The 13,328-nt window shown below is 43.0% G+C and overlaps 1 protein-coding gene across 1 annotated transcript in view; it reads right to left on the bottom strand.

Moving 5' to 3' along the window:
* Positions 1-13,328, bottom strand: part of pax5 (paired box 5) — a 51,655-nt gene that overhangs the window by 8,989 nt on the left and 29,338 nt on the right. The window contains exons 6-7 of the mRNA XM_070856533.1: positions 9,769-9,869; positions 2,077-2,209 (exon numbers count right to left, since the gene is read on the bottom strand). Of these exons, the coding sequence (XP_070712634.1) occupies positions 2,077-2,209; positions 9,769-9,869 (234 nt within the window). The remainder of the gene's footprint in view (positions 1-2,076; positions 2,210-9,768; positions 9,870-13,328) is intronic.

The following is a 13,328-nucleotide window of genomic DNA, read 5'->3' as shown; positions in this document are numbered from 1 at the left end:
TGGTCAACTTGTCAGGCCTGTGTGGTATCAGTCTGGCTTTACTGGGGGAAAAAAATAATTCAAGGGGAACAGACATGGGAAAAGAAACGGAGTTGATATGATAAAGCGAAGAAAAACCTGCGTGGTTACTAATCCACCGAGGCTCCAACATCTCATCCTCTCATATTTCTGCCCTCTTCACCTAATAGTTGCCACTTTACCTCCCTCCCTTCTTGTGGCTCCCTCTCACAGAACCTCTCTCCACTCCAGCCTGCCCTGTCCCTCTCCGCCTCCTCTCTCCTGTCTCAGTGTAGTAAAGTTTTTCTTGGTGTTTGACGCGACAGCAAGGCATTAGTGCAGACGGGCTACTCATCCGCTCAGGGTCAGTGCACAGGGCACGGAGGAGAGGGAGGAGAGGGAGGAAGAGAGGAGAGATGGACTCTCTACAGCCCAACTTAGAGGGGGCAGACAGGGCCAGATCCTCTGAGGTGTGTGTGTGTGTGTGTTTGTGTTTCTGTCTCTGTGCACGTAGTGTATTTGTGCATGTGTTTGCCAGTGGTGTTGATGTAGCTGTTCTCCACAGCTTTGCCGTAGAGGTCAGCGAACAAGTACAAGTCTCCTCCGTGCCCACTTGCAGCTAAAGATGAACACGCATCCTCTGGCTCTCTTTCCCTTTATTGTCTCCCCATCTAACTCCTCCGCATCAAACAGCCATCAGAGCAACACATGTCAAACCCGGAGGGAATCGAGGTTGTACAGTGTGTCCCTTCGCACTTGAGTAGACTGGGGGAAACGGAAATGCCCTACAGATTTAGAAAGGCCTCAGAAAGGAAGATTGAATGTGTAAATGTTGTTCTACAGCAGCGTCCAGAGTATCAACACTTCAAGGATGCAATAACATTGCGTCAAACACACAGACATCTGATCCCCTAGAGGGAGCTCTATTCTGAAGGAAAAGACAGGCAAGGAAATGCATGCATAATATTCAGAAGGTGTGTGTGTGAATATGAATGTGTGTGTTTCCATGCATAAGCAGAAATGGAAATTTTATCTCTCTCCCTCTCTTTTTCTCTGTCTCTCTCTCGCTCTCCTGGCTTGAGCAGGTAATATTCCTCAGTGGTTTTAAAGGGCAAAAAAAGAGCCCTTTCCCAGATATCCCAAATTCCCAGCTCTATGATTCCCCTCATTACAAATGGGAACGTCGAAGCCTTGTCCAAGTGCTCCCTGGCCTACTCTTAATTAACCGCTGCCTCTCCTGACACCCCTAAATGGAGACAGAGGAGGAGACGAGACTCTCACTTTTCCTCTATCCTTCCACCTTTTCTCTTCTCCTCTGGGCTTCTTCCTCCTCCTGGGGTCCAAAGCACTGAGCTCTTTAAACAGAATCACTTAGAATCCATGTAGCTTTCTTCACTGCTGCGATAGACTTAAATGGCATTTGGCTCACTGTGTTTGGAATACGAATTACTGTATTTTTAATATGTCAAGCTATGGTCGAACCTGTGCACTAGGCTTTGTTTTTCACATGATTTATTTTCTCTTGCATGTAGTGATTTGGACTTAGCTGTGAACACACAGCGACAAAATGCATCACATTAGTCCAAAAAGATATACAAATAAAGAAAATCTAATTTTTCCCCTTCATTTAGCTTTAGATTTATTCATATATTTAATTTGATAATCAATTGTTCTTTGTTGGATGGACATTTAGGAGACTGGCTTTTTTATATCAATGTCTGATTCTTCATATTTTAAGATTGGCTGTCAATACACAAAATTAAGCTTATTGTACAGATAGTTTCCATTTATGTTTTTATGGGAATTTACTAAATTATGGGAAAGATGAGTGGGTATTAAAGTGTTATTATTGACTATGCACAATGAATGGGGACTCAAATGCACACTACATCTGTTCAATTTGATTTAGGTGGCACATTTAGGTGCATTACCAAAATGTCAAAAACAACATGAAGATGTCGTTCCTAATCAGTGTATATATGTCTTTTTCCTTTATATTATTATATTTACTTTTAAATCAGGTAACATTAAGTCAGTTTCAGGGCAGGAGTGCAGTCATTAGCTGAATGTCTTTCTTACCTGGAACGAGCGAATAGGACTGCGGACCGGACACGCTGGCTCCTAACTCTGCCCCTGTACCAGGATTGGCCAAACTGTTCTTCATCTCGTCCAGTCCACCAGCTAGTGAGGCCATGGCCGAATAATCTGACGTCTGGACAGGGATGGGAGGTAGAGAAAAAATATATCAGAACAAAAGCAACAAATCATGACATTTTCTGGCACATGCAACATGAATATACTGTATTGCTGGATGTTGCTTACAGCTGTGATCAATCTGTTTCTTGTATCCTTTTACATTTCCAACATGCTGGCCCCTTTCTTGTAGCAAAGAACAATTAAGATTTAGGATGAACACACACACACACACACACACACACACACACACACTGACATACAGAAACACACCTACAGTTGAGAGTTTATTGATCTGTTTACAAAGACAGGGATTTACTGTACAACCAAGACCAACAGTCTATAACCACAGGATCAGCTGGCTCTTTCTCTCTATCTCTTGCACCTTCACACACACACACACACACACACACACGCACCCCCACACACACCATACACATCGTACACACACAAACACACAGTGGCATTGCATAGACCATGGCTAACACAAAGCCTCTTGTCTCCCCAGATACCAACAACAATAAGAACTGTGATCATCTCAACACACGTACTCACAGACTCCCAGTGCTCTCAACACATACACGCACACACACACACACACACACACACATACACACACACTCTACAGAACTTAAAAACATATAGAAAAGAGGAGACTGAAATGACAAAGCAATATCTGATTGTTGTCTAGTTGTACGGTTTTATTCTCTGAGCAAACTCGCTGGAAATCCTCTAAAAAGTAAGACCTTGAAGTTAGAGTGCAAATTAAATCTTTTGGATTATTTTCAATCAACAGAAACCTAAAAGAAATTTTAATGAAATAAAGAAAAATATGGAAATAGAAGGTAACTCATATCTTCTTCTTGATTTCTGTTCACCTTGTACCAAACCAAACCTCTGACTGACCTACTCTAATGCCACAAAATAAATAAATAAAGGAAATATCTCCTGTCCACAATATAGAAATCAACCTTTGGAGCGGCCTCTATAACACACTGGCTAAGGATGTTCTCTCACTCTCCCAAAATGCAGACTGATGGATGTATAATGGAAACTGTCCCCTCACCTCTGTCTGACCCTAACACAGAGCCGTGACCCATCCATCCTCATCTCTGTCAGATCTGTGTTTGTGTGTGTGTGGTGATTTAGAGCGGTGGCATTGACACTGATGACCAACTATATATAGATTAACCACCGATTCTCAAGGCTGCTACTCTCATGATGAGCAAATGGCCTGCCTGCTGACTAAATGTAGCGTCTGTGTGTGTGTGTGTGTGTGTGTGTTCGTTCCGATGTGCACGACCTAAGAAATTTAATCCGCTCAATTTGGGCATAAAAGTGGTTGTGAAGGCACAAAAAGAATTCACAAAAAAAAGCTTGGATTAGCTGAAACTCAGGTAGAGTATGCAACACTCTTGAAGCCTGGCACTCTTCCTCAGACAGCATCATCATCATGGTGAAAGATCCTTCAGCAAAACTCCATGATGTGTGTTAAAAAAACACAAGTCGATTCGGACAAAAACATCTGCAAAAACAAATGTACGTTGGCTACGACTTTCTTTATGAACAAACTGAGCAGATACAATTTCTCACTTTTCTGCATGAACTGGATCCCCACCTCTTTTTTCCATCTGTTACTGGCCAGTGTGTGTGTGTGTGTGTGTGTGTGTGTGTGTGTGTGGACACTAATGACAGCAATCAGAATTTCCTTTAGGTGATGAGGTGAGAGTTTTGCACTGACCCTTTTAATACCTCTGCATCTGTGTGTGTATGCTTGTGAGGAGGTGTAAGTGTAGGCGTGTGCTTGTGCTCACTGACCTCTTAAACACCCCTGTGCTCGTCAACACACAACACAACCACTGGACTGTGACCTGCCAAATAAGAGCTTACCCAGTACACTACACACACATCTCTCTCTCTCTCTCTCTCTCTTTACTTTTCAGACACATTTTTAAGACCTCTTTTCTCTTAACCCCCCGCCCCCCCCAACCTTGTCTCTCCCCCCACACACATCACACCTGTAGTTTTTTTTCACCCAATCATACATGCTATCCCTGCAACCCCCTCCTCCCACTCTTGGCCGCTCTCTGTCTTATTATAATGGTGTCTAATGTGTCCATGTATCCATGTAGATGGGGGCCAGGCAGCAGCAGCAGCAGAGAGGAAGGGGTCTGCCGTGGTAATTGGCCATGATGAAGTTTGGCCAGTGGGGTGACAGGCCTGCTAAGGAAGATGGATCATTCTCATTCGGTCCCGTAAATGTTGTCAATTCCACCGCTCATACAGCGCCATCAGCCCTCATCAAAGAGGAGGGACGCAGCTGCTGGGCCATGGAGGGGTTGGGGTTTGGGGGGTGGTGGAGATGGTGGTGGTAGAAGGGGTAGTGGTGGTGGTGGGGAAGTTGTACAGGGCAGGGTTAAAAGAAAAGGTGGCAGGGGAGCTGGACCAGGGGCAGGAAGTCATAGGTGGAATTAAACATGAAGGGAGAGAGAAAATAATTTGGAAAGAATTGCAACAAAGAGTGTTTCTCATTGGCAAACTCTAAAGTGAGAGGCCATGTTCAGACCAACATTAGTCCTGCAAAGCAATGCAGCCGCTTCACTGCTTTTAAAGACACCCCTGTGCATAGACAGCTCTGCAGTGTCCAAAATAAAAGCTGCACTTGAGTCAACTACATCATCATCATACAAAGCACTATGTTCAATCAGCTACAAGTAGGCGCACAGATCCTGTTGGATTATCTTTATTCTACTTTTTATCTCATGATCACTGGACTGATTTCCACTGTGATAACCTTCCAGAGTATAAACTCCCTCCTCATATTAATGTAAACCATTTTACAGTGTTTTTTATTTGATAAGCCTTTATGTTTTTTTTTAATGCTGTGCTATTTTTTATCTAAACACCAGGTCTGTTGTGAGATAATATAAGTAGCAATATGTAGATTAGCTACATATCAGGTCTGCATAGAAACCAGAGTGGACGATTTCATTTTGGATGTTTATACAATACATATATTGCAAGTCTCCCATTGGCTGCTTCCTTTTGCTTCCCATTCAGACTTCCTCTGTACCCATTTTCAATGTCTTTTAGAGCATCTTTATGAAGAACAAAGAGGTACTGAGCAAACAACTTACATTTTAATAATAGAAAACGACTATATAACATTAACAACATTGCAGTAAGTGGCTGCTGCTGTTGTTTTCTCTCCCTCTCTCCCGCTCATTCAGTCCCTCACTTACACACAGCAGGTTGGTCTACTGACTCAGATCTGCAAATTTCACATCAATAACAGATGAGCCCTAATCGGCACCTCTGATGCGCACACACACACACACACACACACACACACAAGCACTCCTACAAACAAACACACACACACACACACACACACACAGACTGGCCCTGTTAGCTTGCACTATTTGCATAATAGTATTTCCCTTTTTCTCCATTCCCCAAATAGCTCCCGATTTCTCCATCTCTCTCTCCCTCTCCCCACATTGTCTTGTGTACTCCTGATGGAAAAAGGCTTGAGTATAAACAAATACAATTCCCTCAGAGGCCCACAAACTGAGACAGGGATTGTGGGGAAGGAATTCATCTGCGCTCAAACTGAGCGTGGCAGCAGTGGGAGGATATTCATTTCCCCCACGAGCCAGATGGACTTCAACTCTGGAGAGAGGCTGTAAAAGTTCATAAGTTTTGAATGAAACATTTGGGCTAACATTTGTAATAAATTAATGATTTATTGCTTCAAATTCATTTTAGAATTAAATATTATTGTATTGGTGGTTAATGCATTTTGTTATCCCATAGAGTAGTGAATACATACCAATGACGCAGAACTGAAAGGATAAAGCTGGTGATATTCTATACTGAATCTAAAACTGATGATGAATTGATCCTTCTAACAATGTCTGTGAGGCTGAAGCATGATTGGGTGTTCAGACAGAGCATGGAGCAAATTTTAGAGGTGGGACAATTGCATACACAGTTAGTGGAAAGCCTACTGGTCAATTGTTCTCCTGTTGGAGGATGGCTGCTTGGGTTGTGACAGTAATGATGTCCTCCAGGAAATTTATCTTTGTCTTTTTAATTCCAATCAAGCACTGATTATTATCCATTAGGTTTTTTTTTTAATTTGTTTGTTAATGCTGCCTGATTTTTAATGTTTTACAGACAGAACTAACACGGGTCCTCCTGTCCCTCTGGTGGTGGCCAGTGGGTGCCCTGGGGACCGTTTCATGTAGTGTGCCGTCTGCATTTGGAGTGCAGTGTGGTGCAGTCACTTGTAGGTTGGGTGAGTGGTGTATTTTGGTTATAGTGATTATTCTTTTAGCATCTGTCCTTGCTCTCCTTTAGTAGTTTTTTAAAATTAATTTTATGATATTAAAAACTCCTTTTAGCGCTGATTATTTTGACTTCTGTGTTTATTTAGAACAAGATGTAGCTGTATTCATTGTCACATTTTGGTAGAAGCCTCAGGATACATTTGGTTTGGTATTTTTGTGTTGACTATAAGAAATGTATAGAGTAATGCAAGCATCCTTGAATAATGTTTTATCATCTAGTGATATAGACAGAAGTAAAGAGTCCAACAGTCTGGTACTAGTGTGCATTATGAGTCTGTCAGCCTCTCTTGGCCAGTTTAACCATCTCCGTCCTTCAAAAATGATCATCTTTCACCTTTCTGCTTCTTTGAAAGCTTTTTGGATCGAGAAAATGACAGACTTCCCCTTTTTTCTTTCTATATCCCAGTGTGGCCAGAGTGGCAGGTGCTGGGGTGGGCATTTGGACCCGGGGCAGCACGGATGGGTGGAGGCTCCGTCAGCCCCGTTGATTTATCACCTGGGTAATAGGAAGTGATTGAAGGGAAATTCAAATGAACTCTCTCTGACAGGCACACATGCAGACACACATATGAGCACACACACACAAATTAATAGTGGGACTTAATAGACTACAGGGAGAGGGGGAACAAGAGCAGGAGAGGGAGATGAGATAAAAGGATGGCTTGTTAGGGAGGAAAGATAAAGAAAAGGTCTGAGACAGACAGAACAGGATAGAAGAGTAACTACTGGTGACAGATAAAATAAGATTTGCTTGTGGGGAACGTGAGCAATTTTTACTTTTTATCTATTCCAGTGGGATGAGGGAAGAAGAAATAATGAATGAGGCTCGTGTTTCAGAGCAAGAAAGCTAAAAGATAATGAGGAGCTTGAAATAACCGCTGAAATTACAGTATATTAGTATACCATTATAATATACTGTTGGTACCAGAAACTGAGCCACTCGCATCTTCGTCTGTGCGTTTTCTCATTCTTTCACAAATACACACACATACGCACTAGCTCACACTCCATCAAAGGCACCGCCACATGCTTCAACAGCAGCACCATCAACAGCAGAGCCAAGTAGATATCAGACCTGTTTTAGGAATGTCAGTCACAACACAGCGTGACCCCCCTTGACCACAACCCCACCACCCCACCTCACACACACACACACACATAAACACACACACACCTCAGCCCACATACCAAAGAGGCTGAGCTGTAGCTGTCAGCGTGTCAGTGTTAAGGGTATGACTGTCAATCATTCCCTCTGGGAAATGCAGGCTTGGATAAGGGGGTGGGCTAGACAGGATGAGAGAGGGGAGCAGAGGTAGAGGGACAGATAGTGATGTAGATTTGTGTGTGTGTGTGTGTGTGTGAGAGAGAGAGAGAGAGAGAGAGAGAGAGAGAGAGAGAGAGTATGTGTGTGTGCACCTCTTTGTAATCACAATGCAGCTCAAGTTTGACCCCAGAGCGACCCACAGTTTAAAACCCCTATCCCCAACCTCAGTGGCTTGACCGGGCTCACAGAGGACACTGACCTATGAATCATGGGTATTATAGTCTTGAATCGTAGTCTATAGATCAACTAGAACCAATCCCTGTCGACCTCTCGCCCTGTGCCACTGCACTCCTCATGTCGGTCAGAGGGAAGTGAATGGGCTAAAAAGCGAAACTTTGCCCTGTAGGTCTAAGGCTATAGCCTATATGTGACTCCATATACTGCTACTCCTCTGGTGTGTGTTTGTTCCCTTGCCCTTGACATTGACTGAGTAAATAAACCTGAAGTGGGGACATCTTTAACTGTTGTGGAAACAGAAGTATCATTTTGGGACATTAGCTAAATATTTCCTTAATTTTGACCGGGAGGGCTGTGGATTAGAGGACATCTGAGAAAAGGTAGAGAGAATACAAATGCGAGCTTGTTGTCATTTTGTTATTCAGCGTACGGCTTACACCTGTCTATTCCACTCAGATTTACATTTACTTACTGCTGGGAAAGGGCGGGAGGTCAATTTAGATGCAGCAATAAGACTCACGGACACAACATTTCTCACTCTTGTTTTTTTCATCTTTTCTCTCTCACATGCAAACAACACACACATATGTGGCAAATTCCCAAGATGCACCAGCATGTGGACAGCTCCATCGCTGTCCCCGAGCAGCAGGAAGTGAGGTCATAATGAGAGTCAGGTCAATATGCTCATTAACCCCTGCAGTGTATCTAGATTATAGGAACATCAATAGGCCAGGCCTGACTAGGTCTCTGTTGCAGCCATCACAATGTCTATCAGACCACAAAAACTCACAGCAGTCTGTCAAACTAACAGAGAAACACGGCTTGATGCTGACATTTTCGGATCACTCAGTGAACAAACAGCATGAAGGAGACACAAGAAATCTATCAGGATGAATAAAATGATTTTCTACTGAATATTTAAATTGAATTTCCATTATACAATCTGACTAAGTCCTTCACGATTGACATGGCATGGCAAGGCATAGCAGGCAGGACAGGCTTTAAGCTAAAAGCAGAGACAAGCAGCACAGAGGAAAGATAGAGCACCAAACAATACAGTCTGCAAGCTCTGCTGTGTATCCATCGGGGTATGTGAGTCTTAATGAAGCTGCTTTTCCCCATAACCTTAATCTAAAAGGTGTTTCTATTATCAGACATACTTGTAGATCAAACAAACTTGTGAATCAATTTACAAATAATAAGCTCACGATGCTAAAAGTGTAATTCAGGGTTATAGCATCATGGATTTAGGTTTGCACTCTATGATACCTTATCCTAGAAAATGTCAAAATGTCATAATGTGATGTAATGAGTTTATATATTAAGTGTGTATTTGGCACCTCTGACTTGTGGTGGCACCAAAAACTGGATGGGTACACAGCTGGAAAGCTTCCTTGGTGGTGCTGTGACAATGCAGGAGTGGTTCCACACAAAAAAAAAAAATAGAAATGAGTGACCCCAAAGGTCCGACATGTTCTGACTCCGTCTCTGCCCCTGTCAGTCTCATTTATCAGCTTTTAATGGAAAATTTTCTCCTGCATTAGTTATACTTTTTATCAAAGCACCATACAGTCTTGTTGACCCTTGACCTGTTCCTAAACTCAGCCTCAGCCCAGAGCCTGCACGGTGCCACGCCCTTACCTTGCCAGAGTCAGGGCTCACATAGAGGTCAGAGCTGGATTGGATTGGACAGGGTGGCTGTCTGTCAAACAGGCGGTCCAATACCTCGATCTGCTGCGGCGAGAACAGCTCCCCTCTCATCTGCTTCCTGAGGAAGTCCCGCCCACTGTGGCCATGCCCGTTGGCCAGTGGTGACTCCTGCAAACCTGCACAGAGAAGACAGGACAGCAGAGTGAGGTATTTAATGGCCGAGTAAGACAGAGAAAAGACACAGAGAGAGGGGGTTTTAAGAGGGAGAGAAAGGCAGGTGTGTGACTCAGGTGTGTGTAACGGACGGAGGAACCAGACTCGGACGACAATAGAGGAATGAAGGGAGGAGTGAAGGTGTGGGTTGATAAAATAAATCACTGAGGCAGATGTGGAGAGAGAAGTTTGAGCAAAGTATGGACTCAAATGAACCCCAGTGAGCTGATTTAGGAATGAGTGACATTATAGATTGCGGAGACTCAGAGAAAATGCTATACAAATGCAATCCATTACCAAGCATACGCTGTCTCTCCTTCTTGATCTCTCAAAAGTACACTCTTGCCTCTCAAATATACACACTTCTCCGTCCCTCTTGTCGAATCACCCATACACACACAGACACACAAATATATATTGCTGTGGTATCAGTATTAGACTGTGAGCTCTCGTATCCTGCAGTTATTGCAAGGCTGAGGGACTGAACGAGACAATTATAAGAACTGTGAAGAGTCGCGGCCCACAAATGATTAGAAAGAGAAAACGAGAGAAAAAGATAAAGAGAAAAAGGGGATGAGGGTGAAAATCCCCCGCTATAAAGCCAATTCATTGCTCCAAACCGCTGCTGAGAGCCTATTTTAGTCCTGGGGGTCACTGTGTGTTAGTGTGTGTGCGTGTGTGTGAATGTGTGTCCGACGGCAAGGGGAGTGATATGACAGACAGGTGGAGATGGGGAAGGGGCTTCAAATATATATTTTTTTTCCATTTGGACTGAAAATACGACTCCATTTGTGCCCGACTGTGATCCTAAAGAAAAAACAGAATGATGTAGCAAAAAGAAAGAAAGAAAGAAAGAAAAAAAAAGAAAACAAACTACAGCTATGGCTTTATGGCTTATAATGTTAGAGCAGTTCCCGACCAAACCTGCCTGTATCGAGCTTTCTTGGGAACTGCTCATCCAATAACTTCATGCTTGACACATGCTGCTCCCTTGGGTCCTCACAATACACCTGCCATGATATCGTTGCCTAGCAATGCCTGGGTATACAAATTTGGGCGATGGAGGCGAGGCTCCATTCATTCCTGTGAAAGTTGCTCAGCGGTGCATGAAGTCAAAAAAGTTTGACTTCCTGAGCATAAAAGTACCTGGATCTTCCACATTGTTGGGCCCATGGAGCATACGCACTCAGGTAGCCCTCCGCTACTTAAATCATTACAATCGTGTGGCTTTCCAAAAGTTATCTCTAGACAATGCAAGTCTATGGAAAATAGTATTTTGGGACCCAATGGCGTCACGTGACGGACGCCATTGTTGTAATTACATAGTTTGGCCACTACATCAAACTGTCTTCAAAGCCTGGCGCACTTCCTGTGGGCTTGGTCAGCACCTGTAGTCAGCAGAGTCATGTGTCAATCTTTGATTTCTCTTTACTTTAACTGGAATGTCCTCAAACTAACCAACCCAGAATCGTTCCCATTTAGAAATGGTGGATCTTAGTCATTAAGCTGTGTAAGCAGTACCCTGCATGGGACAAATGCAGAAGCTTGTTATCATCGTGGAGTGAATTTGGAATATCGTTCAAGAGCAATAATATCAATAACTTTGTGGCTGACGACCAGTTATCTACCAGTTTGGATTTTTGTGACCTACAAGAGGTAAATACGTTTGTGTATAGTTTAATGTACTGTGTTATAGTGTAAAAAACAAGTTATGTTGCTAATCGTTTGTAGCCGTTAGCATTAGCATAATCGCTAGCAAGCTTTGCTTTCACACTCATAGACTGTACATAAGAAGTGGACACAGCCACCGTGACTTCACCCAGCGGTATGTGGCCCGACGGTTTGAAGCCTCCAGTGTTGCTTCATGGGTGTCGCCATCTTGGTTTCACGGACGTCGCCATCTATATATTTTTGGAACCAGAAGTGGCGTCTTTCCACAAAGACCGCCTCTGATTGGTTCGTCACAACGCAGTCCCGCCATAAAGCATAGCCTGCTTCATCGTCTATTTTCCAGCTGTGTTTATGAAGACTAACAAGTAGCGAAGGAGACCATAAACTAATCAGGAAAGTGTTTACTGAGATAACACATCTGGTGATAATTAGGCTCATTTTCTCATGAACTTTCATTCATTCGGACTTCTTCAGAGTCGCCCCTTGCTGGTCATTTGAAAGAATGCAGGTTTAAGGCACTTCCGCATGGGCTTCACTTTTCAGACACAGAAGCTCCGTCCATTTCTTTTGTACAGTCTATGTTCATACTGTTAGCTTTGCATTTGAAATAATTGGTTAAAACAAACTATTGCTAGCTCGCCATTGAAACAACATCTGGACCTGTTGCTTAGCTGATATATGTGATTCAGGAGACAGACATTTGTGACGGAGAGAGAGATGATCAGGAGAGCTTCCTTGGACCACTGTGGAGAACTGGTTCCATCCTGCTGGTGTGTTGCTGTAGACGGTCACTGTGCCTGATCGTCTACCCCTCTGGAGGACCCCTTGGATTTGTGAGTAGTGATAACCTTGGTTTTTTTTAATTTGCTTGTGCGAACCAGTGAAGCGACCATTACAGTTTTTAGGCCTCTACTCTTCCCAGTCACGACACAAGATAAAGCCCTACTGGGAGGCATACCCATTTATTATACGTGTTTAAGTTTGTTGAAGTCATCGTCAGCTATTTTTAGTTTCAGAATAAGTGCACAAAGGTTGTAAGAATTGTAAGAATTTGTAATTTTGGGCCCTGCCCATAGTACTATTATACCTGGAAGAGTGTCCTAATATACTATAAGCTGGGACCGGTGTTACATAAGTCACAGCACAGCCAGAACAATAATCTTTTTTTATTCAACATATTCTTCCTTGTCAAAACCTGATACATACATTACCCACAATGCAGCTTGACTACTAAACAGTTTGGTCAGAGATTTGAGTTGTAGCAGGCAATATAGCCACTAGTTGCTAGCCTCAACCAGAGATGAGGAGCAGGCTACAGAAGTCTGATGAGTGCACATCAAGTCTTCAGATCCAACCATCGCTTGAGAACATTTATTACACTTGATGTAAAGTTGAGTCCTCTTTAAGTGCTTTAGTTGACAGACTCTAGCCATAGTTCGTTTGCTGTAACCACAATCTAATCACTATTTTACCTGAATTTCTCAACATCGTCTAATACACACGTTGTTGTTTAGCGTTAAGGCTGAGCTGTCAGACATGATGTTAACACAGTTTAGCCAGATTATCTAAACCACTTTATTTGGAGGTAAAGCTACAAGTGAGCACACCCAAAGTGTCACTAATAATACTTTCATTGCACAAGAAAATCATGTGTTTGCACAACTACAGCAGTACATTGGCTCAAGGTTGAAAAAAAGAGAGGTCCAACAGACAGTTTGGATACTAGATTTATCGTTTTCTATAGTTTTCAA

This window comes from Pempheris klunzingeri, chromosome 3 (assembly GCF_042242105.1).
Source record: "Pempheris klunzingeri isolate RE-2024b chromosome 3, fPemKlu1.hap1, whole genome shotgun sequence".
NCBI classification, from domain to species: domain Eukaryota; kingdom Metazoa; phylum Chordata; class Actinopteri; order Acropomatiformes; family Pempheridae; genus Pempheris; species Pempheris klunzingeri.
The sequence above is the reverse complement of the archived record's forward strand: the minus strand, read 5'-3'. Positions and strand labels throughout refer to the sequence as shown.